The sequence below is a fragment of the Suricata suricatta genome, chromosome 3 (assembly GCF_006229205.1).
Source record: "Suricata suricatta isolate VVHF042 chromosome 3, meerkat_22Aug2017_6uvM2_HiC, whole genome shotgun sequence".
Lineage (NCBI taxonomy): Eukaryota > Metazoa > Chordata > Mammalia > Carnivora > Herpestidae > Suricata > Suricata suricatta.
This window is the reverse complement of record NC_043702.1, coordinates 160,535,970-160,562,798: the sequence shown is the minus strand read 5'-3', so window position 1 is coordinate 160,562,798 and position 26,829 is coordinate 160,535,970. Positions and strand designations below refer to the sequence as shown.

At 37.1% G+C, this 26,829-nt stretch overlaps 1 protein-coding gene across 1 annotated transcript in view; it reads left to right on the top strand.

The window, feature by feature from the left end:
- Window positions 1-26,829, top strand: part of USH2A (usherin) — a 697,677-nt gene that overhangs the window by 166,527 nt on the left and 504,321 nt on the right. Inside the window, exons 14-18 of the mRNA XM_029933401.1 lie at window positions 879-1,042; window positions 12,370-12,528; window positions 19,733-20,227; window positions 21,243-21,512; window positions 23,146-23,315. Of these exons, the coding sequence (XP_029789261.1) occupies window positions 879-1,042; window positions 12,370-12,528; window positions 19,733-20,227; window positions 21,243-21,512; window positions 23,146-23,315 (1,258 nt within the window). The remainder of the gene's footprint in view (window positions 1-878; window positions 1,043-12,369; window positions 12,529-19,732; window positions 20,228-21,242; window positions 21,513-23,145; window positions 23,316-26,829) is intronic.

The window sequence follows — 26,829 nt, the reverse complement described above, 5'->3', positions numbered from 1 at the left end:
AAGGCATTGGCAGTAATGGAATATGTCTTCCTCAAACTCTCTTCTTAGTGAAATTTAATCTTTATAAGACTAAATATAGAATTTCAAGATTTTTAGGGAGATCAATGGTTATCAGACCAGTGTTCTAGTTCATAAATTGATAGATACTTGGAAAGATGATTTATGGGTACTTAATCTAAATTTTTAGCTGTCAGAAGAACTACTTTGTGAGAAAGCAAAATTTACAGTTTTCTTAATTGAACAACTGGCATTCAGAATAATCCATAAGATGTATTGTAGCATGAAAAAAAGCAATATAACACTTTTTTCCCCGTTAATTAGTTTACAAGGAGGAGGCTTCCTAGAGATTTTATCATGAGCAACATTTTGTTAAAGATTCTTTTTTGTCTTGTTTGATTTTGTGTTTATTTGTTTAGCTCAAGTATTCTTTTCAATAGATTGGTTAAAACATGCCGGAGCCGCTCAAACTGCCCGCAGTTTGAAGAACTGACTGCACCGGGATTCGTTGCAGAGACTTTTATTGGTTCTTTTCTTCCTTCTTCTTCTTCTTCTCCCTAGCTGCTTGCTCTCCCATATATACAGGCCGTCCAGGCTACGCGGCCGCTCATGATTGGCTGACAGCAACAGGGCTAACCAATTTCATGGCTTTGCATTGGTCGTACACTTATCGCGGTATCTGGCCGGGAGGTGGGTACACCAGAGGCAGGCGGGCCATACTTTGTCATGTGCTTGGGCGGATTGCCAAGGCGCCATCTTGCCTCCGCCTCCCACAAAAACAGACCATCTTATTTCACAATGTTATTGATAGATGTAACTTATACTATGAATTATTAATCAAAACATTATTCCCTTTGATGGTTTATTTGTCTCATTTTCAGATGTCAGCCTTGCAATTGTCATCTCTCAGGATCCTTGAATGAAACCTGTCACTTGGTCACGGGCCAGTGTTTCTGTAAGCGATTTGTCACTGGCTCCAAGTGTGATACGTGTGTTCCCAGCGCAAGCCATTTGGATGTAAACAATCCGCTGGGCTGCAGCAAAAGTAAGTGAACGCCGGCCCTGTGCTGGTGGATGAAAGAGTATATGCAGGGAAGACTGTCTCGTTATTTTCTTTCTCTGCTGAGAACCCATCGCAAAGGCTCAGGAAAAATGTGGAGGATTTAGGTGAGAAAAAAAAAAAAAAACGAACTACACGAAATAAAACTTGTGTTCTTTTCCCTCGATGAGATGATTGAAAATGGTGTAAGGAGTGGGAAATTTACAACATTTTGTTAGAATGGAATCACGCTAGTGGTGAGCAGCGTCCTGGTTTTCCCCAGACTTTGGACTTTCCAGTGACGTGACTTTCAGTGCAAAAATTAACACTACTGGTTAAATAAGATTGGTTACCCACCAACAAAGGATATTTCTAGCCAATTTTCTATATCAGATGGAAGATTTATTCTTATTTATTATGAGTTATGTCCTTCTGTCTCCCAAATTTTATGGGTACTATGCTATTATTAGTTGTTTAGATCCTCGCTTATAATCTGTTTTTTTATTTCATGATTCACTTCTTTCCCATCAATATTTGTTTGTTGTAGCAATTAGTATCACAGCATAGTACTTCTAGATTTCTTGCTTCTTCTACAGTAAGTTGTATTAGGTATTTAAACATCTCCCAGATTTCTATTTTTAACTCCTGGAAGTCAAAGATTACACCTTAGTATCTTTTGACATTTCAGTTCCATTCTCCAGTGCATTGACTTGACTTCTCAAGTCACCTGCAGGCCTATAGTTTCAGAGCATAATGGTGATTTACTTCAAGATCATATATCCTTACATTTTCCAGAATTCCTAAGAAATGCCTGCTGAGAACATGTGGTAAGGAGCCCTCTACAACATATTGCACAATGCATGTTCTCCTTGGGGTGTCCTGGGACTATCATGAGTCACAATGCTAGGAAATGCTGTAAGTCAGGACAGATCAGTATAGAAAAGCATGTTAGTACAGAGAAATACTAATATAGTATTGGGCTCCATAGCATCTATACCAGACTTCCAGATAGTGGAAGACAGGGTGTAGCTAATGATTAAGAAGACATATTCAGATTTCATACCTATGTACTTTATCTCCGGTATCCTGTGTTTCATTTGGTCTCTCTGGATATTAGTATAAAAAGCATTGTAGCCATTTATGCTTCTTTTGGGAAAGGACTGTCATCATTGTTTTTGTGTAAACACAGTCTAAACAAATCTGGATTTCACTGAGCATATTTGTTATTCTTTGATTAATTATAGAATTGATTGATTTGTGTGCATCAAGAATTCCAGTGTGTTGCTTTGGATGTCAGTTGTAGATCAGCATTTTGTGACACACTTACATACAACCTACTGAATCTTAGCAGTTTTTGATTGGTTCTGCTTCTAATTTTGTGTGATTTGGCACCTGTTCCACCCTTTTCTACTTATTCTTACACCTAAGACACAGTCAAGGAACTATACCTCAGGCAGAGTGGGGCAGTTCGGTTCATTGAATACTTTGCCCACTTTTCTGAGCAGTTAATAGACATTAACTTTTATGTTCTGTCTTTCCTTCTCTGAGTTAAACCTTATTGCCTTTTCAGAAGCTTCCAATTTTAATAGTTAAAAAAACTTTAAAAAATTTTTTTAAATATTTTATTTATCTTTGAGAGAGAGAGTGTGAGCAGGGGAGGGTCAGAGAGAGAGGGAGACACAGAATCTGAAGACAGGCTCCAGGCTCTGAGCTGTCAGCACAGAGCCTGATGTGGAGCTCGAACCCATGAACTGCGAGATCATGACCTGAGCCGAAGTAGGAGGCTTAACCCACTGAGCTACCCAGGTGCCCCAAAGCCCTTTTATATTCATAATTATTTTTGTATATATACATATGCACATTTATATAGAAGAATGTATATATACATATATTATATATGTATATTGAATTTACTTTCTAGGGGCACCTGGGTGGCTCAGTCAGTTAAGCGTCCGGCTTTGGCTCCGGTCATGATCTCAGTTGTGGGTTCGAGCCCCACATCGGGCTCTGTGCTGACAGCTAGCTCAGAGCCTGGAGCCTGTTTCAGATTCTGTGTCTCCCTCTCTCTCTGACCCTCCCCTGCTCATGCTATCTCTCTCTGTCTCTCAAAAATAAATAAAAAGCAGGGGTGCCTGGGTGGCTCAGCCGGTTAAGCATCTGACTTCGGCTCAGGTCAGATCTCACATTCGTGGGTTCAAGCCCTGCATCAGGCTCTGTGCTGACAGCTAGCTCAGAACCTGGAGCTGCTTCCAGTTCCGCGTCTCTTTCTCTCTCTGCCCCTCCCCCTCTCATGCTCTGTCTCTCTCTGTATCAAAAATAAATAAAACATTTAAAAATAAATAAATAAAAAGCATTAAAAAATTAAAAAAAATTTACTCTCTCAACTGTGATCCTTCGTGATGAATACATTCCTTCACCTACTTGTGATAGTTGTTGCTGCTGCTATTTTAGGTGTGTTTCACAAAATTTACAAAACACTGGACAAAGTTGGAAGTTCAATATCAACAGAGATTGTTCATTCAAGGAGAAAAAAAAATTAGACAGGATCCCTGCCTTTAAAGGAGCTCGAAACATAGTGGGCAGAAATGATGGGCACACTGGCAATGCAAGGGAGTGAGCACCGGGCACAGGGAATGCTGTTTGTGGCGTGGGTCCGAAGGGAGCCTGCTTTCCTTCGTGTTCCACCTCCATTTTTACATGGGACTTGCTTTTTCCTCTAGCAACAGCGGAACGAGCGGCTTCACAGATATGATGCTATTGAAAGGAATGTAGTGCTATCTATTGTTGAAACTGTGAACTACCTCAGGCTGGCATTTTGCTCTGTGTCCAACAGATGTCAAGCATGTGATTTCCTGGATCATTCATATGTTTCATGGTGTCCTGCTACATGGTTTGGGAACCATGAGATTATGACTGTTATCTTTTCCACTTCCTTAGAGGCCACTGGCAATAGTAGAGCAGTATCATCTGTAGTTTTTTTTCCTTTTTTTTTTTAATGGAGAACTGAGTTGGGATTCTGAGCATATAATTTCCAGAGTGCAGGAGAATGGAATTCAGAGAAGGTAGTTAGAGCATCTCTTATAGTCTGCTTCCTTATTTTGTGATTCACTTCTTTCCTATCAATATTTGTTTCATGCTTTCAGAATTATAGTCATTCTCCTTAATAGGGGAGACAGTAGCCAAACAGGTATTAAATAGTTCTTCCTTTTCTATGTATTACTAGTGGATGAAAGTTCATTTGTCCTAAACTTCTAACTATGTACTTAACTAAAAAATATATATACACACATATATATTTATATTTGTATATATTTATATATTTATATTTGTATTTATATTTAACCATCCATAGCTCATTTTTGTTTAAGCCCTCTTGAACTATTCACTTCTATGTTTATTCTTGGTTATTTATCCATCTTTTTATCACTCATACTTTTTTCTTTATCCTTACTTATCATAGAGGTTTTTGTAACTGACATTTTGAAAACATTTTATTGTAAAATATATGCAACATAAAATTGACCGTTTTAGCCATTTTTAAACACACAGCTCCCTTTTATTAAACACAGTCACCGTGCTGTGCAACCGTCACTGTAACCATCCGCAACCAACTCCAAAACTCTTTACATCTTGTGAAATGGAAACTGTGTGCCCGTTAAACAATAATATCTCCCATTTGACCCCAGCCACTGGCAACCACAATTTTGCTTTCTCTCTCTATATATTTTTATAATCTAAGAACCTCATATAAGTAAAATCGTAAAATATTTACATTTGGGGAGTGACTTATTGCAGTTAGCGTATGTCCTCAATGGGACTCCATTTTGTAGCTTATCTTAGAATTCCCTTCCTTTTAAGTCCGAAGACTATTTCATGGTATGCATATGCCATATTTTGCTTATCCAGTCATCTGTCAGTGGGCACATGGATTGCTTCCTTGCTTTGGCTCATGTGAGCAATGCTGCTGTGAATATGCGTGTATAGCCATTTCTTCAACATTCTGCTTTCAATGACTGCTTTCAGTTCCATTGGGTATATAACCAGAAGCGGAATTCTGGATCATATGGTAAGTCTACTTTTAATTTTTTTGAGGAACTGCCATACTGTTTTCCATACCAGCTTTACTCTTTTGAATTTCCACTGACAGTGCACAGTGGCTCCAATTTCTCTATCCTTGCCAACATTGTTATTTCTTATTTATCACAGCCATCTAATGTATATGAGATGCTATCTCATTATAGTTTTGATATGCATTTCTCTAATGATTAGTGGTACTGAGCGTCTTTTCAGTTACTGGCCATTTGTATATCTTCTTTGGAGAAAGTCTATTCAAGTTATTTGCCCAGTTTTTTGTTGGGTTATTTGTCTTTATTGCTGAGTTGTAATTGTTCTTTCCATATTCTCGGCACATATCCTTTATTAGATACATGATTTTCATATGTTTTTCCCATTCACTGGGTTTTCTTTTTACTTTCTTAATCATGTCATTTGAAGCACAGATGTTTCAAAATTTGATTCAGTTCGGAGTATCCATTGTTTGTTATTATTTATACATTTGGTGTCATATCTAGGAAACCATTGCTAAATACAAGGTTAGGAAGATTATCCCTATGTTTCCTTATAAGAGTCTTACAGTCTTTTAGCTTTCAGATTTAAGTCTTTGATCCATTTTGAATTAATTTTTAGGTATGTTATGAGTTAAGTCTTCAGTATTATTCATGTCAAATGTGGCTTTTCAGTGGTTCCTGCACTGTTTATTGAAAACACTATTTTCCCTTGGTTCTCATTAGTCTTGTTGAAAATTGGTTTATTATAGTCTGTTGACTTTTTACCTGTATTTTTGTGTTATTTTATTACTAGTTGCTCTATGAATTAGAGTATGCATCTACATTTGAAACAATCTACTTTAGGTTGTACTGATATAATGCTGGTAATATATAACAAGTAAGCTCTTGATATAGCGTCTTTTCGTGCCTTATCTTTGAGTTATCATACCATGTGTATGTGTGTATGTGTGTGTGCATGTGTGTATGTGTGAACATATATGTCGTATATATAGTAAACCCAACATTGCACAAATATAATCATAATTTTTAATAGTAATAGGTTTTTATAATGATTTGAGAGAAGAAAACAATATAAATATAAACACACACAGATATACACAGAGTCTTTGATATTTACCCCATGTTTGCCCTTTCTGGTGTTCTTCCTACCTACATGTGATTCAATTTATTTGCTCTCTGTGTTGTTTTCTTTTAGTCTGATGGATTTCTTTAGTATTTCTTATAGTGATAGCCTACAAGAATTCTCCCACTATTTTTTCAAATTATTTGTGAATACCTGTACTTACCTTTCTTTCTTTCTTTCTTTCTTTCTTTCTTTCTTTCTTTCTTTCTTTCTTTCTTTCTTTTGATGGGTAGATTTTCTGTAAAGAATTCTTGGTAACAAGTATTCATTTTTTCTTTTAGGACTGACAATAACTTCATTCTACTAGTTTGTGGTTCTATTGTTTTTTTTCTTCAATTGTATTTTTTCTTTAATTGTATTTTTCTTCAGCTGTAAATGAATTTTACTCTTTTAAACGTTTTGTTTTTGTCTTTCAGCCGTTGGACTATGATATGTTTAGTATTGATCTCTTTGTATCCTACTTGGATTCATTGTACTTTTTGGAAATGGAAATGTAGATAAATGTTTTCCATCAAATTGGGGAAGTTTGAGATAATATTTCTTCAAATATTTTCTGCCACATTCTCTGTCTTCTCATTTTGGGGATCCCATGACACATATTTTGGTACATGGTACATGTGATATTTTCTCACAGGTGTCTGAAGATCTGTTTATGTTTATTCTATTTTTTTCATCTCCTTTCCATGGATTGGCTAAATAATATTACTGTATCTTTACATCCTACCTATTCCTTTATCTTCAAGTTCACTGATTCTTTCTCCTTTTCTTTCAAATCTGCTATGAGTCCTTATCAGGGAAGTTTCAAGTTTAGTTATTGTATTGTTCAACTCTGGAATTTAGTGTTTTTATACATTCTGTTTCTCTATTAAAGCTTTCTTTTTACTGAACTATCATCATCATCTGATGTTTCTGTAATTCTTAGGACATATTTACAGTAGCTGCTACAAAGTATTTTTTGCTACACTTAATATTGAGGATCATTCAAAGTCTGTTTCTCTCCACTGCCAATTTTATGAGTATACTTTACAGTTTTTTAAGTATGTTGTAATTGTATGTTGAAAACACTTAAGTTGTTTAGTTTTTGTTGTTGCTGTTGTTGTTGTTGTTGTTTGCATAGACTTAAATAGTGGGAAATTTTCTCCACTGCAGTATACAGCTGCTGATGCCTCTAAACAGTTTTTTTAATTTAATTTTCACTCACAGCCTGTCTTCTTAGGGGTCACCGCTGTGTCTGAATTAGCCAAATATTTGGGCAATGTTTGTGCTTAAATACTTCTAGACCATACGGCTTCTGCCAATCAGTGTGTATCTGGTTTGGAGGATGTTTTCAGGGTCACAACTAGTTCTCAGTTCTTTGGCCTCCACTTTTCACTGGCTCTCATGGTTTTTCCCCACAGCTTCATAGCTTTCCAGCCAGCTACAGATCTGTGGAGGGCTCCTCTCAAGTTTTCCATGGCTCTTTCCTACCTGGGGTCTCCTGGTTTATTATCTGGTAAAGTCACCACCTACCTAACTGAGAGCACACGCTCAGGCTAGCAACCCTGTGAATTTTCCCTCTTGTTCCCAATCGGCTGGGCCATTTTTAGATGCCAAAGCTCTGAATTCCTATTGCCGACCCCATATCAAGTCAGTGCCCAGTGGTATCAAAGCTACTGTCTATAGTCAGCCCTCCTGGTAAAACTAACACACCTAATTATGGAGCTGGTACTATGGGAACAAACCCTCGCAAGAGGGCTGCAGACTCCTGCTGTTACTACTCAAAGCCCTCCCAGTTTTTCAAGAGTATGTATATGTTCTTAACTTTTTGTTTGCCTGTGGTTGATTTAGAGCTCCCAGGAATGGTTAGTTTGAAAACCATTGAATTTTAACTCTCTGAGACTAAATTTTTTTGTTGACATAATCAGAAGCACTCCTCTTTACTTTTTAAATATTTGTTATAATTTTCTAGATATTGTTTTATTTATTTATTTTAATTTTTAAGGTTTATTTATTTTTGAGAGACAGAGCATGAGCAGAAGAGGGGCGGAGAGAGGGGGAGACAGAATCTGAAGCAGGCCCCAGGCTCTGAGCTGTCAGCACTGAGCCTGATGTGGGGCTCGAACTTGAACTCACTAACTATGAGATTAGACCTGAGCTGAAGTCAGATGCTTAACCGACTGAGCCACCCAGCCACCCCTATTGTTTTATTTTTTAATTTAATCTATGGAATACATTTTAAAATTGTTCTTTATAGCTCTCTTTTACTTATTTTACATTAATAACAGGAAGAGCTGGGTTCATGGCTATATCTTACCTTGTGATTGGGTATTGCCATGTCAATAAATTTCTGCCTGAAATGATCTGGGCAGAAGTGATGTGTGGGAGTCCTGGATTGTGATTTCATAAGCACAGGCATGCCCTCCATGTCTCCTTTTCCTTTTCCGGTCAGTTTGGATGTCATCCAGCTGGGACCATTTACATAATGACAGTCCCTTAAGGATGGCAAGGCAAAGGACAGAGGGAATCCAGACACCTGTTCTCACAGCCACAGTGTTTCCAGCATTTCCTGGAAGAGGAGAATACACATATTTATTTTATGTTCAAAATGATCCTCAACAGTAGACAATCCTCCCCTTACTATAGATGAGGAAGGATTCAGAGAGTCTAGTCAAAATTTGACTATAATCACACAATTACCAAAGTGCCTAAGCCAAGATTAAAACTCATGGCTCTCAAAGAAATGAATGTAGTTGCAATATTACACTATCTTCCTTAAAAGAGAGTCTGGCATATGCAAAGGTCATGCTTGGCAATTTTGATAAATGAGTATGTGACCATTTTCTCAGAATTCCCTTTCAGCACACAGATGGGTGAGTTCAGGTTATCTCCTGGGTGGGATTTTATAATATTATTTTTCCAAGTAGTACTGAACCATCAAAACCTTCAGGTAGGCACTCTAGGTCTATACTGTGAAGTTGAACAAGACTGTGGGTAGAGATGGTCATAACAAGTAATTGACTTTAAATGTTTGAAAGAGCCTATTTGTGTATGCGAATGTTTGTTGTGAAGGAAATTTTCAAGTAATGCAAAGTCATTTCCTATACCCTTTGACATGGGATGGAAACATTTTTCTTCTAGTATTCCCAAAAGTATTTCACTGCCTTAGAAAATAGTCTGAAGGTCAGTTGTGATTGCTTTAACTCTGAAATCTGTTGTGTTCCTGATAACATGCAGAGTTTTAGATGTAGTTAGTAATATACACTAAAAATATTCAATTGTCATAGATTACAAAGCTCTTTGAGAATGCTATAAATGAGACAGTTTGTGAGTCTTTGTAGATCCACCAAGAACAACAGGATGTAGAGCCCTAAATTAAAAATCACTGACAGATCAAATGCACTGTCAGTGTTCAAACAATCCAAATAATCATGTCAAATATGGCAAATCCCTGAATTCAAAAATATAAGGTCCTCTTTGGAAATGGTTCTGTTTTCCTGTGTCACTGTGTCATTTTGAGATTGGTACTGCTCTCTTCTAGTATTTAACTAGGCATAGGGACAGTTAGAGCTTTAATATAACAATGCACATTCCAAAGGAGGCACAACAAGATAAAAAGAAAGAATGAGAGTGTGTCTAGTTTATTTTTTCTTTAAACATATAACATCAATATTATCTCCCTTAGGATTAGAGACATTGTCTTTAGGAAGCCTATGCATAATATATGGAATTTATTTGAAAGATTTGTATATTTCAAATTCGGTGGTCTCGAAATACTTTCTTAAAACGTTATTATTGGATTATACCATGTCTTTAAAGTGGAGTGTATCCCTCATGAATACTGATAGATTAGTATTAGCTCTTAGTGGAAAATCTTTGCCTGGTGTGCAGGATAACTTCACTTTATACTTCCCCGCCCTACTCTATCCCACCAAGATTCTGTACAGTCTACATCAGCAGGCTCCCTTACCCTCTGACTTCTGGTTGGCTTTCGCTACTCACAGGGGCCTGACAGTCAGCTGGAGGGCTGGCAGAAAGAGAAGTTGGAGTATTTAATCCTCAACATCCTGTTTCAGTGGAGGAGCAGTTTTGAGCCAGTGTTCAGCTGGTTGTATCTCACCATGAGTAGCCATGGAACCTGTCAAGTAATGCTCCCCATAAAGCCCTTTCTATCCCTGAATACTATGCCCCTTTAAGCTCAGGGTTGTGTGGGGGACCCAGCTGGCTCAGTCAGTTAAGCGTCCTACTTCGGCTCAGGTCACCATCTCATGGTTCGTGGGTGTGAGACCCCCAATGGGCTTTGTGCTGACAGTTCAGAGCCTAGAGCCTGCTTTGGATTTGGTCTCTCCCCCTCTCTCTCTGCCCCTCCCCTGCTTGCATTCTGTCTCTCTCTCTCTCAAAAAAAAAACATTAAAAATTAAAAAGCTAGGGATTGTGTGTTAGAAAAAAAAACTAACATAGTGAGTTTGAACGCTTATCTTTAGAAAAACTTAATTGCAAAGTTAGCTTTTGGCTGGTATCTGGGAACTTGGATTCTGTGAGGGCTCTCGCCATCCCCAGAATAGTTGAGGGTAACTCACTGTCTCTTAAACTTTGACTGTTAAATTCACTGTCTCTTAAATTTTGTCCGACCAAATGGTTTGTGCTTAACCCTGATGTCCTTCTGGAAATCTAGAATTTGGGGGTTATTCATGTTGACAGAGGCTTTCTACATGAACAGCCCCCAGTGCAAACCCTAGGCACTGAGTTTCTAATGAGCTTTACTGATTGGCAACATTTCACATGTTTTCACAAAACATTAACATTGCTGGGGGGATTAGGCGTATCCTGTGTGACTGGAACCCTGTGGTTGGTTTCCCTAGGACTTACCCATGTGCCTTTCCCTTTGTTGATTATATTCTATCCTTTAGCTATACTAAGTCTTAGCCAGAGGAAGGACTTTATGATAAGTCTATGAGTCCTACTAGGGAGTCATTGAACCTGGGAGTGGTCTTGAGGACCCCTAACATGGATAGTAAGGGAGCTCTACTGTTATCACATGATTTTTTGAAATTTCATAACAAAAATATCAATGGCCTTTGAAGTAAGGTAACACAGCAGCCTCTACCTTTGATATCCTATTTAATGAGAACGTCTGATTCCAATGTGCTTCTCTAAATGGGTGGAGGATAATGCATTTTGTTAACCCACAAGGGTAAAAAGAAGCTGGTGGTGGATTGTCCTTCAAAAATAGTTAGATATTCTCTTTTTCCTTAACCTTTATATATTCTGGGAATGGGGAGACATTGAAGAAAATAGGGAGACTAAGGAAAATATAGAGTGATAGGAGACAATGTTTTCATAGTGTATACTTACATTATGTAAAATATCAATAAACGTGAGATGAATACTTTTATGTGCCTGATGAAAGCAATCATATTACTTCTAACAATCACTGCATCTCTAACAGGTGTGGGTATATTCACACAATACATTCAAATTGTTTCTTGCTATTATTTAGACTATTTAACATCCATGATATCTATACATATTTGCATTACCAGCTATTATTCTTTCTTTTAGATTGTGCTCTAAAATCGTCCTGTGAGGCAGAACGAGGCATATGCATTTAGTGGAATGGAAAAATCCCTTTGAAAAATCTAAAAATGATGCTCCTTAAATTCCAAGTTTCAGCATAACTTATTTATGTCAACTTTTAAATTAAGTGGAAAATAAATGTTATGCATCCTTGGATAGTTTCAAAAGAAAGAAAGAAAGAGAAGGAAGGAAGGAAGGAAGGATGGAAGGAAGGAACGAAGGAAGGAGGAGGGAGGGAAGAAAAGAAGGGAAAGAAGGAGGGATGGAGGGAAGGAGGGAGGTATTGACAGAAGGAGGGAGGAAGGAAGGAAGAAATGCTTAATATAAACTTCTGTTGTTCCCCCCACCCCGACTATGTTTATGTCAGCTGCATTGACCTACAAAAGTGTTTTATGCTCATACATAAAAAGCTGTGTTTTAGAAAACTCATGATGTGTACCCTCTCTTTATTAATGTCTTGGTAAACCACATGTCTTCTTGATAAAGTAATCCTGAATCAGAAAGACCTCTTTGTTGGATATTTTACTTGAGTTTACTTGTGTGCTTATTGATTGCCTTTGCTAATAAATGCTCTCTCCATCGTAATGTAGCTCCATCTCAGCAACCTCCACCCAGAGGACAAGTTCAAAGTTCTTCTGCTATCAATCTCTCCTGGAGTCCACCTGACTCTCCAAATGCCCACTGGCTTACTTATAGTTTATTCAGGGATAGTTCTGAAGTCTACACAACTGAAGATCAATACCCATACAGTAAGTTTAAAGGTTTGGTGATAGAAAGATAGAATATTCTGAGAATTGACATATTAGTTAAGATCTTTGACATTGAGGATAAATGTTGTGGTTTCCTGTTTCAAGCAGAGACAATTACAAATCTCAGGAGCAGTCTCCTGGCAATCAAAACAATGCAATAAAATATGAGATGTTTCTTATCTGATAAGTCTTTAATGGTTATCAAATTCTGAAAGATGAAAAAAGAATTACCCCATCCAGCATGGATGAGGATATGAAGGAGCTAGAACTTACATAAACTGCTGGAATATCTGTGTAAGTTCATTGGTACCATTTTTCATGTAGGATAAATGGTTAAAATGTATGAAAAACATCCTTTTCTATACCATTTGAGTCAGCAAACTTACTTTAGGAAATTTATCATAAATGAATAGTCACAAATGGATAGAAGGTATGTTCAAACATACACTATTTGTAAGAGCAAAATATTGGAAACACTCAGGTATTAAAAAACTTTCCATAAATTGTGATAGATGGCATAGTAGAATCCTGGCACATTGTTAAGTGAATTTTAGGACATGATTGCCTATAAAATGATATCTTAGTTTACATGTTAATGAATGGAAAATGTCCATAACACATGGTGTGATGTAATAAAAGGTATTACAAATAATCTATCATTTATATTTTGATTCAAAAATGTATAGAAATACTGAGGCTTACAACAAACTGATTTATAGTGTTCTCTGGGCATAATATTACAGAAAAATTATCAAATATTTCTATTATATGGGATCAGCTTTTAAAATTCTCAGGTTAAAAATAAACTTATAAATAAACTTATAAAAGTGGAATCAGAGTACTAATATTCATGCAAACAATGTAGTTTTATGCATATGCTGCCATTTCCACGGACAAAGAATGTAACATGAATTTAAATTGAAAGGGACAGGATGTGAAAACCATGAAGACTATCTTTGCATCTGTAACTTTTATGAGGGTTTTAAAGGAGCTTACAGAAATCAAACTATTGGGACACATCATCTTTTTAAAAAATTATATTTTTGTTATTTTTAATTTTTATTTATTTTTTGAGAGAGAGAGCATGAGCTGGGGGAGAGTCAGAGAGAGAGAGGGACAGAGGATCCAAAGTGGGCTCTGCACCGTCAGGCTGACAGCAGCAAGCCTGATGTGGGGCTCAAACCCACGAATCATGAGCTGACGTGAGACACTCAACCAACTGAGCCACCCAGACATCCCTATGCAGATGTTTTAGATCCAGTTTCCCTAAAGCCAGAATGAAGAAATAGAAATTTTTACATCATTCCAGCTCTGTCTTCTCTCATATTTGCCTCTAATCATGTATAGTTATGAGCTAGTTTGAGAAACCAGTTAAAAAAAAAAAAAACATTGGAACAGTGATTCTAATTGGTTTCCATTTTGTTCTCTTTGTTTAATGTCCAATTTTCCAAATTCTAGTTTAACTTGTTTACTTAGTTAGACAAGTACGTAAAGTTTCGTAGGTGCCCTGAAGTTTGATAATCTTCCTTAAAATAGTTAGGAGGTTGCTTTGTTTTAACATAGTGATTAGCTCTAAAACTTCTGTACAGCACACACTACAGTAGGTCACATTTTGTGCCTAATTCTGCCTGACATGCACCTACAGTCCAGTGTCCAGCACTTTCTATTAACGCTAAATGTTTCTCTGGTACTCCAGCTCTTCTTTTAAGTTAATGGAAACTCTGAACTTCATGATGCAGATTGCAAAGGGAAATGAACATCTGTCTACATCTGCCGTGTTGGCAAAGCATTCCAAAAGCCTGCTACTAGAATGTTTATTTTCTTCCAAATATCAGCATGATCCAGGTGTCCTGAAACTTAAACTTTTGTGATAGGGGAAGAGAGAGTTATAAAAATATTGAAAGTAATTTTGAAGATGACAGTCCCACTGGTTGGATTATTTCTGAAAATTGTGAATTAGGATCACCCTATTTTCCATACAGCTTAATTTAAATGATAAACTTAAGCTTCAATTATACCCTTCAATCCAGTGGAATGTTTTCTATACTAACATATTGTGTTCTGTTTTATAGACCATTGCATGAGAATCCAGCACTCTGGCTCTTCTTCATAATTGTACTAATATAGAATCCAAATAGCAGTTTCTTACATAATAAATGTGTACTCATTCACTAATCAGACATTTATATAATCCTATTAAACGAGGCATTATTTCCTAAAACCTTATTTTTCATTAAAAAATGCCACTTCTGGCATTTCTTGACAATCACTATAATTAATGATGTGAAAATTATCTGCATGATGGCATTTGAACAGTAAGAACAATTGGTTAATGCTGTCAGAACTTTGTATCATTCTAATAATACCCTCATGTTTATTACTCTATTTCCAGTGTGTGGATAGCATGTGTAATATGAAAAGGAAACAGTACTTATATTCAGTTGGATGAACACAAATCTTTGGGTTAAATAAAGGCATTTGGAATTATAGGTGGAGAATCATTGAACTTTTCAAAGAAAATTAATAGTGTTGCCTTCTGAGAAAGTTTGATCATTTGGTTGAGACCATTATAGAATTCCTTGTTAGAATAAAAACTTTTTCTGGCTTTCCTGATGCACTATGGGATTCTCTAGGACAGTTATTTCCAACCTAAGATCTTGACACATTGATGTATTATTATCTTTAAAGGTTATAAAATATTTGTTATTAGCAATAACACACTAATAGTTGTAGAATCATTGTAATGCATCTGAATAATAAACTTTCCAGAAAAAGCAAACTTTACAGCTTCACAAGCTTGTACATAACCAGCTTTCAGAACTAGGAGAGAAAGATCTAGAGGTCAAGTCAGCACATTGGAAATTGTACATAATCAGCACCTAATATTATCTCCCCTGTAGCGCCAATCTGGTTTGCTCATAGGTATTTTCCATGTCATAGGTGTGAAGAGAACAGCAATCCTAGGAAATAGTACTCATTTGATAGTGTTGCAGTGTTAGGGAGTGGCCAATAAATCATATTACATTTTCCTAGTGGAATTTGGAACCTAAAGAAAACTAGATCGAGGAGTCAGTAAGGTGGAAATGAAAAATAAAAATAATCTTCATTACTGATAAAAGTCAGATTGAGAGTAGACCTTCCCTCCTGCAGGAAGACAGATTAGGAGAGAGACAAATCAATGCGCTGATCTAAGCATGTTCTGTTCCCCGCTTCGTCTCCAACTTCACAGTTAAATCATTACTCATTTGGGATGCCATGAGTAGAGAAATAGCCCATACATGTTTACTCCAAAAAAATCCTTTCACAGAGAAACTAGATGAATTCTTGCACACCTGACCATTGTTCGCATAGTCTAAAGGTGTTAATGTGACTTGGAGTTTCAGACAGGATACATCTTAGTAAACCCTGAGATTTCATTTCTACTTTTAATATCGTTATCATTTGTAATTCCATACTACATCAAGGGATCAATGTAACAAGTGGTAAGATGGTTCAGCTACTCTGAGAGAGACAAACAGAGAAGACAGGGAGGGGATGAGGGAACAAAAAAAGCAAACCCAGAAGAGATGATGACAAGAGATGATACTGTTTGTATAAGGCTCTCAATATTCTTTCCGAGAAAAATATTTGGAAAAATCATTCCTTCAGTTATTCACGGAAGTTCTTTCTATTCAGTGCTAACTCTAGATCAGGAACTGTCCGAGTCACTGGACATATAAAGATGGAAGGAACAGTTTTCATTTTTGAGAGGGAAGATAACAAGTAAAACAAAATTATAATATATATTACATGTTTAATTAGAGTAGACTTGTAGTGTTAAGAAAGTACTGTAACCCTGACTGTGGTATCGAGAGCCACTAAAGTTTTGGAGTCAGGAGGTGACATGGGAGCTGGATTAGCCAGGTAATCGCAAGAACGATTTTAATGGAAGAAACTGTAGGTGAAAAGGCACCAAGGGAAGTGGTGGGAGAAAGTAAGGTTCGCTCAGGAAACCAGAGCAGGGCCAGGTAGCTCTCACAGGTGGTGCGTTAGGACCTACCATAAGCCGGAGTGCATAGGAGCCGAGATCATGCCTTAGTGCTGAGGGAAGACTTTCAGATGTTGCCCCAAATGCGCAGGAGTTTGTAGTAGGGGAACAATTCTCCCAGCTCAGAGTTAAAGGTAATTCTTCTCCTAACTAAGGAGTGCAATCTGCATGAGCTAAGTTCTTTTATCCTGAGTTATTTTATTGTTATTGTTGTTATGACAGAATAAGGCGGGATTCTGTTTATACCCTTTCAATTGCTTTTATTTAGTCAATACTGTATGTTTATAGAATGTTTAACCAAGTATATGCTGCCATCTTAATTCTATCATTATTCTAATTACTTACTAAATAGACTGCTCTTGTAAAGTGTGATCTATTGGGGTTATATCCATTCCTCAAGTGCTACAACCATAAACTATGTGCTGAACTTTTTACTTATCATCAGGTTATATGTCTCCCAACTTCCAGTTTAAGCACATGCCAGTGTCTTGGACTATTTAGCATTGATATTTATTTTTGCTTTTTAGGTTTTGGCTTTTGACATGTTAAATAGAATATTTTCTATGATTTTCTAGCCTTCAATTATCTTTTTTCAAAGTTTTTGAATATTTTCAACAGTCTCATATGAAATATAGATAACTTTAATAACTATTTATTGAATTTATGATGTGCCAGAAATATATGTAACAGTAACTACAACATGGCTACGATAAAGAAATTTCCCTAATTGTTCAGCTGTGATAACAATACTGTTATTAGCAACAAGTATGAAGTTCAGGTAATATATTAAAAACCTATGTGGTAGTCATGTAAATAATTGATAGAGTGAAACTCGCTAGCAACTACCCTCAATATATCACAAGCACATTGTTCCAGTGCAGGATATCACTTTTTCTGAGAGACAGAGTAAATATTATTCATTAAATTCTTCTAATGGAGGATATCACTTTTTCTAAAGAGGCATAGTAAGTTTTATGCATCAGCTTTACTGATTGATTTAACAGATATTTACTGAAATTCCACTCTGTGCTACAAACAGTGGCAAGTAAGGAGAACATGATCTTGCCTTCCCAGAATGTTAAGTCTAGTGTCAAACAGAGACAATTTATCAAACTGTTAAAATGTGAAAGGTTATATGTACATTATATATATTTGTAATATATAATATACATGTATTAGCACATGTTAGTACCTATCTGTATTAGTACTGTATATAACATATATTTATAAAATTATAAATTATAAAATTATATTTATAAAAATATATTTGTATCTATAAAATTATAAAAATATAAATTATATATAATATGTGATATGTTATAAATAAAATATAATATATACACACATACAGAGCGTAATGGGAAATTATGATTAATTTTCTTTCTTTTATATCCTGGAAAACCTGAAATCTCATAATATTCTCCCACTCCTACCTCACTTAAGCATGCTCAGTACGTTTTTAAAAAATTGCCAACATCCCTCTGCCCTGAACCCATTTCAGTTTTGACTGCAGAAAAGGTAAGGAATGTGGAGAATATGGATCTGGGTTTTCCCAGACTACTTAGGTTCTAGGAAGGTAACACTTCCCTGGTTTGGTTTTATAGTAGAAAGTATCACTTATCCAGGAGACAAGAATTAGGTATCAATGAGAACACATTTTTTTAATTTGATAACTAAGAGTACTTGGAAAGAAATTAATCAGTGCATTTAGTTATTACTATTATTAGTGCTTCCAAAGAGGAATCGCATACTGTGCAATAATTTGTCTAAATGATTTTGTCGTTGGGGGAGATCTTTTCCTTTTTCTAAAATTTTTTAATGTTTATTTATTTTTGAGAGAGAGAGAGAGAGAGAGAGAGAGAGAGAGAGAGAGAGAGAGAATCCGAAGCAGCTCCAGGTTCTGAGCTGTCAGCACAGAGCTCACATGGGCTTGAACCTCAAACCGTGAGATCATGGTCCACGCCAAAGTCAGATGTTTAACCAACTGAGCCACCCAGGTGCCCCTGGGTAGATTTTTTTCTTATATAAGTGTCAATCTAATGAAGAAACTGCAAAAGAAATTTTTTAAATACCACTATACCAGCATTCTAGTATGATGCCTAACTTCATTTTGGAAAGTTTCTAGAGTTGTATGCCCCCCAGTTAAGTTTTCCTAATAATATTGACATATATGTGCTATTGCATTCTGTATTTTTTTGTCATATTGCTACATGGCCGTCATCAGTAAGTTTTTTGATTATTATGTGATATTAGAATTCAATTAATGTAATACATTTATATTAAAATATAACCCATTAAATTCCACTTTAATTTACTTCAACATTTCCTATTATAAATGACACATGAGGACTTCCAGCTGCTTCCTCAGGAAATGCTGGCCAAGAATTTGAGTAAGGACCATGTCTTATAAAATATGTTCTAGTGTGTGCTTGTACAAGCCATGTCTATTGCCTGTCAGTTTCACACCTACCCTTCATCGCCTCCTTTGCAACAATGGAGCTGGAATCCGTAAACCTTTCTCCTTGGTGAGCTGACATGTTGTAATTGTCACAATCCTGCACTACGCTTTCTGTCCCCTTAGAGAATGGGATTCCAGGCACATGTCTAATAATGTCCACACCCTATCTTTTTAATTTTTTAAAATCCCAGACTTCTCTTGTGTAAATTGTCCATCAATGATAACAAATAGATGCAAAATTTAGCAGTTTAAACCAACAATAAACATTTCTAATTTCACAGTTTCTATGGGTCATAAATTCAGGAAAGGTTCCAGTCATGCTGTTGGACAGGTGACAAATGTGGCCTGTGGTAGCAGTTTTCCAACCCTTGGTCCTAGTGCAATATTGTTTAACAAGTAAATGGGTTACATAGAAGAAAAAACTGTTATCTCTGTTTCAGAGACTGCCAGGGATTTCTCTTACATAAAAAAAGACCCCGTATTCCAGAAAGAACATGAGTTTAAACAGCCTTCTAAATATTTTTCATTACAAAAGGCACTTATACTGCACAATAAAAGTAATCAGTATTTGCTTTATTTCAGTTTTAAATATATGAACCATACTCTTACTCCAAAGACCAGATTATATAGTTTATGTAATTAAGTTATGTAAATAGGAAAACAGTGGCAAATTTGTGAAATGTAACAATTTTCTTCTTTTTTTTTCTTTTTAATTTCAGAAATTCAATACTTCTTAGACACTGACCTATCACCATACACTTCATACTCCTATTCCATCGAGACCGCCAGTGTGCACGGCTCAACAAAGAGTGCACCTGTCACTTACAAGACGAAACCAGGGGTCCCAGAAGGACACTTGAACTTAAGTTATAGCATTCCTGTTGGCTCTCACTCCGTGACACTCACCTGGACTGCACCTTCCAATCGCTCTGGTCCTATAGAAAAGTATATTTTGTCCTGTGCTCCTTTGGATGGCATTCAGCCGTGTGTTCCTTATGAAGGTCGTGAAACCTCCGCTACCATCTGGAATCTGCTTCCGTTCACCAAGTACCATTTCTCTGTCCAGGCTTGTACTAGTGAGGGCTGTTTACACAGCTCACCCCTTCCTGTGATCACAGCCCAGGCACCTCCCCGAGGGCTGAGTCCACCTAAGGTGCGGAAGATCAGTTCTACTGAGCTCCACGTTGAATGGGCTCCCCCAATGGAACCAAATGGTAGGAAGGCAAAGCTTGGATTTCATGGGCAGAACATGAATGAGAATCTAGGCATTTGGAATTGTGCAATAAGAGTCTGGCAACTGTATTCGTTTTTGTAACCGTAGGATAGAATAATTGAGAAGGTCTAAAGATATCAGACCTGGACTGGTTAGCAAAACCAGTGTATTTCTTTAATCTAATAACAAATTCCACTCATTTAAATTGCCCCTTAAAAGGCTAATATTATCTTTGCTCTTAATGACATCTGTCACAACACAAATGATGTTTCTAATTTGAAACTCACTTATGAAATGCATTATATTTGACTGTGTCACAAGCTAGGGCACCCAAAAGCAGTAAATTTTCTCTTTTAAGCAAGAAAAGGATATAAAATAATACCAAAAATATGTATATAGGCTAGCTGACTCCATTAAGTTAATTTTTTGTCTTCATACAATTGAACCCTTGGTTATATAGGCCAGACACAAATTCACAGATTTGTAGTAATTAATATCATATGTGTACTATGGAAAAACCTTTTTTCTTGGACTTTTAAAGTTACTTGACAAGAATAGTAGAAATTAAGTTTAATAGTCTAATATTTATATAAATGGGGCTTGTGTTAAAACAGATAATAAAATTAAAATCCCTAATTTGAAAGTATATAAATTGGAGGTGCAGTGAACAAATTACACCCCTTCCTCCAGAAAAGCAGTTCCTAGTAGAAATTGTGGCCATTCGCTCTGCAAAGGACTGAACTTACCTGTAATAAGTTATAGCTCTTTTATGTTTATGCATTCCCTTTTGGTTTGTTTTTACATGAATATGCCTTTTAGCAGTACTTCGTACATTGAGCTCTCCATCGGTTTGTTGTCTTTTGTAAATCTCATCATCTGGATTATTACAGGAGTGAACAGGTAATCTAGTCAGAAGAATAATGCAAAGCCAGACTCTTTAACTGACCTTCCCCCCACCCCCACAAGGTGTCACTTTGTCTGATGATTCTTCTTGGTTCAATGTTTCACTTTTCTAGGAGTGATAATAAGATATGAACTATACATGAAAAGACTGAGATCTGATGGAGAGACCATGTCAGCAGAAAGTCAAGTTTTTCAGAGCAGTGGCTGGCTCAGTCCTCCCTCGTTTGGAGAATCAGCCAATGAAAATGCATTAAAACCTCCTCAGACAGCCGCCACCGTCACTGCCTTGGAGCCATACACCATGTATGAGTTTCGGGTCTTAGCCGTGAACATGGCTGGCAGTGTGTCATCTGCCTGGATGTCAGAAAGAACGGGAGAATCAGGTGAACAAAAATGCTTTGAATTCTACTTTTAAGACTCCCAAATAAAAATCCTGCCCCAAGTGAATGTCAACAGCACTAAAGTACATTTTAAAAGGCAAGAATTATAAATTTATATAGGCCAAGAAAAATTTAATATATTGGTTGGCTACAGAAATAACTCAAGGTCATGAAGCACTTGCAGTGAGTTTTAGGGGAAAAGAAAGTAAATGCCTGAGCTATTACTTCAAGAGGGAAAAATAACTGTAGTTATAGTCTTTTGGGAATGTTTGCCAAAAATAGCAACTGGTTTCCATTCCTGAAGTGGGTTGGCCACATGTCCTATCTTGCTCCAAATTCAGCACAATTTATGGTCAATGAAAGAGATAGCTGTTACTAATTTCACAAATCCTATTTTGTTTTTATTTCTCTCTCCAAAGCCAATAGTGTAGGTACTAGATGGTGACTAATGATAGAAACCTGGATATCAAAATCTGTAATATGCAACTGTATGCATAAGCAGTTGGAAATATGGTGAGAAAGGGGAGTGAAATGTTCAATTTTCGTAAGATAGCTTCACCCCAGCAAATGAGAGATTTTTAACCCTCTCCCTTACTCATTACATTAGAAACACTTCAAATATCATGAGCCTTTAACCAAAAAAAAAAAAAAAAAACCAAAAAAAACACCCACATTTGTTATGCTTTGAATCTTTGGATATTAAAAAAATAAATAAATAACCCCCAGTCCTGATGTAAATTGGCTCTGTTAAGACTGTGGGAGGATAAGGGTATCTTTAGATTGATGTCCAAGGGAATCATTTCATGAATAAAATGTGCATTGTGCTTGAGCATCTCTTAATGATGAGCAGCCATCTTGGACAAATAATAGTGCCATGATAGCACAAGTGATGAGCCATGGCGTTTGGGAAGGGGAAAATCAAGGTCAGAAATGAAAAGTAATGGGTGAAACTGCAATACTGGACCCTCATAATCTTATGGGTCACTGGCTCCTGAACGTGCAATGAGGTCCTTTGATAATACACCTTCGGCTCACACATTTAAAATCCATATTGAGATCTCAAGGATGGCAGGGGGAGAATGTATGTGTGTATGTTCTCTGAACATTTCAATCAAGATTTATTGAAAACTGTAAAAATTCTTTGGGGTTATTTGGAACATTTTAGATTCACCACTTTCTGAAGAGTAATGTTCTCCAGGCTGTATCAGTGTGGCACAGTGAAATACTTCTCTACATTAGAACTCCAGTATGTCACTAGGCATTGTTCTGGACTTTGTGGACTAAGACTCAGTTTTGATGACTTCTCCTTTCAAAAGTTTCATAAGACCTATGATTCCCTGCCCCAAATAATCTACTAGTTATCTTCATGAACATAAGCACATTCCTATATGATTTTTATTTTATAAATGGAAAATACCTTTGCTTATAAAATAAGAATGGAGAATATCCTTGCATAAAACATTAAAAGAGTAAGTAGCTTTTATAAACACTGGTATATCCTTTGACTTTTAGAAATCAGGGTATTAATGTAAGGAACAGGGGTATGTCAGGAACTAGAATACATGTATGAATTTACTCCCCAAACCTGTAAGTAATGGCGTTCATTATCAGCTGCTGCAATTGCTGTCATTGATAGTGCCAGCGTTCATGACCCCTCCTTCCGTCTCCCCACTGTCACCATACTCCCTCAATGTGTCCTGGGAGAAACCAGCAGACAACGTAACAAGAGGAGAAGTTATGGGGTATAAGATCAACATGATTTCGGAAGAATCACCTCAACAATCTGTTCCGGCGGCATTGTCACAGGTATAGTTATTTGAACTAAAGTCCTTTCAAAATGGAATTGTCTTCATTTTGATATTTTCTGAGTTGCAGAATTCCGTGACTAAATTATCTCTTCTAGATTCCTTAAATGGAGCATCTGTTTCTTGACATAATACCATGTATACAAGGTTCTATTTATATCATTTAGTTTTTTCTAATGTAAGCATGTATTAAAACAAAACAGATATAATGTTGTTTAATAAAATCTACTTTTTACATTTAACGTATATCTTGTAAGAAACCCACTTTCAGTAGCTATATAATACCACATTATTTGGGCAGACAATAATGTATTTAACCAATCCACAGTCAGTTGATATTTATACTATATTGATTCTTTTGGAAATATAAGTAATATTGATAAGAGTGTCTTGTGTGTACATTTTGCAATTTCTGTTTCCAGAGAGAAAAGAATTCTCAAGAATGCATTATCAGAGCTTACAGCAAAGGTTACTAACATGTTCAAGTTTTGAGATATACAGTGACATATTGTCTACTAGTAATTCATACCCTAGCTAGCAGTAATGAGACTAATAATCATAGCTAACTTATAAAGGCTTTATTGTATACATGGACTAAGTCGATTGATATGCATATAACAGTCCTGGAGGGTGAGAGGCTCTCCTTTCTGTCCAGTTTATGGTGTGGACAAGATACTCCATTGGCCTATTCTACCAGCATGAGGGTGGCCAATGACAGAGGTGGCTGATGTGAACTGGACAACTCATTCTGTGTACTTGGCTGTTTATCACCTCTTCTGAGGAGGACACCGTGTGGTAGCGTTAACACAATATAAAGAGATTGTCACATATAACTATCACTCCCATGGTCCTATCCAAGTTCTTCCACAGACTTCCTGGTTTCTGATCTTCTAGTCTTTTCCTTTTCATGCCCATGACTAATACATCCAGGTCACTGCCATATAGTTCGGGTGTATTCTACCTTTGGATTCTTTCCTTTCCACACAAAATTGATGACAACGTGAACTGCCTGAAGTTCTGCCCGTTGAGAGGATTTCTTCTTACTGCTGGTCTTTAAGACCATCTTTGAATGGAGCTATAGAGCAGCCAGCACACATTTTTGACTTGCAACCAGATACTAAGACAACCCATCTGTGAACTAAACCACATGTTTCTGTTCTCTCAGCTCTTGAGGGACCTCCAAGAAGTCATTGAGCTAAATGACTAAATTGAGATTGAGCTAAGTGTATACAAAATGGTGGATGACCTGGGGGTCCCAACAACCTGTTTGCACAACATATTATTCCTGGCTCTTCTTACGCCCATTACCAGCTATCCCTTTCCATTTTATGATGAATTCTGTTGGGCTTCCTTGGCCTTAAGATGTAGCATTTCTGACAGAACTCAGCCCATGAGAGGTAACTCTAGCTTCATGGCCATTTGATGTTCAATTGTCAGGATCTCTGTTTTTACCAAGGCCAAATAGTATTCTAGGAGCTCTCTATCCAATAGGGTGTAATTTCCATTGTGTGATATGCCCTTGCTCCAGATCCTGTGAGTCTACCTAGTGATTCTCTGAGAGCTTGCCATAAATGTCTCACAGCATCTTTTCCCACTATAGTCACCTTTAGTACCACAGGCTCTGATGGATTTTATGCCCCAAGTTGCTTGGCTGCTTGCAAAACAGCCTTGACCTTGACCTGCTGAAAAATCCATTTAAGCTCTAGGGCACACTCAGAGCTGGCAGCCCTCCACATTACTCAGTACCTTGGTCAGAAGAGTAGTCCCAGATGTGGAATATGCTCTTTTCAGACCTAAGAAGGCCTGCCAGACATTCTGGTTCCTTCCTACTAGTGGTAAGTGCCAGATGCAGTAAGTTGACCTTTATTTTGGAAGGGGTATCCTAGCATATTTCAGGCTACTGGTCCCCTAAACAATTTAGTGATGTGGCAAACTCCTTAATTTTCAAAAACTTGATCTCTCATTCTTTGGAGCACATGATATGTACCAAGACTGCCATATACCTGCCATTTCTTGATTCTCTGATTCTTTTCATATTAATTTTTATGTTAATCCATTTTTTGAGAGAGATGGAGACAGAGTGTGAGGGGGAGACACAGATTCTGAAGCAGGCTCCAGGCTCTGAGCTGTCAGCACAAAGCCCGATGCAGGTTTTGAACCCATGAACTATGAGATCATGACCTGAGCCAAAGTTTGACGCTTAACCAACTGAGCCACCGAGGTGCCCCTCTCTGATTCTTTTAATAGGATGTTATTAATATGGAGAGCCAATTCTACCAAGGCAGTATCATGGTTTGCCTTGGACTGATAAACTTCAAATCTTCTTTGTCTTTTTTCAATGCATTAATAGCACCCAGCAGAAGCCATGTAATTCCACGGTCCTTATAATTACTACTTTCCCCAAAGTAGTCCATGTAATTTCCAGTTCCCCTAAACCAGTGAAATATGCTCACTCTGTAAAGTCCTCTCAGTTCACTACTAATGCGTTTAAGAGCTGCACCACTAGGATGTGCTAGGGGCCACCAGTACTCCACCCACTATCTGCAATGAGGTTCTCTGCCGGCTTGGTGGTTGGTGAACCAGCTCCAAAATATAATTTTAGGATCTCCTTCCTGGAACCACTCCTGCTCTTACCATCTTAGGTAAAGTTCTCTGAGAAACAGATTCTAGAGTAGAGGATTGAGTACAGAGGGTTTACTGGGAATGCTCTTTGAAACCATGCATGGAAGGATGCAAGAGATATGAGGCTGAGCTGAATAAGAGGCTGTCTTGCCATGCAATAATTAAAGGGTCTATGCGATCCTGTGGGTAGTTCTGGAACTGAAATGACCTTATGAGGGTGTCCTAAAGAAGTCATGGGGCCAGATTTTTGTATCCCATTGTACAAGTTTTATGGGACTGCATTAACAAATGACCACAAACTGAGTGATGTGAAACAACAGAAATGTATTATTAGTTTTAATTTTTAATGTTTATTTGAGAGAGAGAGAAAGAGAGAATGAGTGGGGAAGGAGCAGAGAACACAGAATCAGAAGCAGGCTCCAGGCTCTGAGCTAGAGAACAGAGCTCAAACCCATGAACTGTGAGATCATCACCTGAGCCAAAGTTAGAGGCTTAACCAACTGAGCCGCCCAGGTGCCCTGAAATTTATTATTTTTAAAATGGAGGCCACAGTCTGAAATCAAAGTGTTGGTAGGGCCGTTTTCCCTCCAGTGGCTCTAGGTGAGAATCCTTCCTTGCTTCCTTCAGCTTCTGGTAGTTTCTGGCATTTCTTCGTTTGTGGCCACATAACTCTAATCTCAGCATGTCATCACATGGTTTTTTCTCTGTGTCACTCTCTCCTCTGTGTCTGTGTAGCCCTCTCCTTTCTCCTATAAATATATGACTTTTATTTAAAGCCCACCTTAAATGTCTGATGATTTAATTAATTACATCTACAAAGACTGTATTTCTAAGTATGATAACTTTCTGAGGTACTAGGTGAACAAGAATTTTGGGGAAACACTCTTTAACCC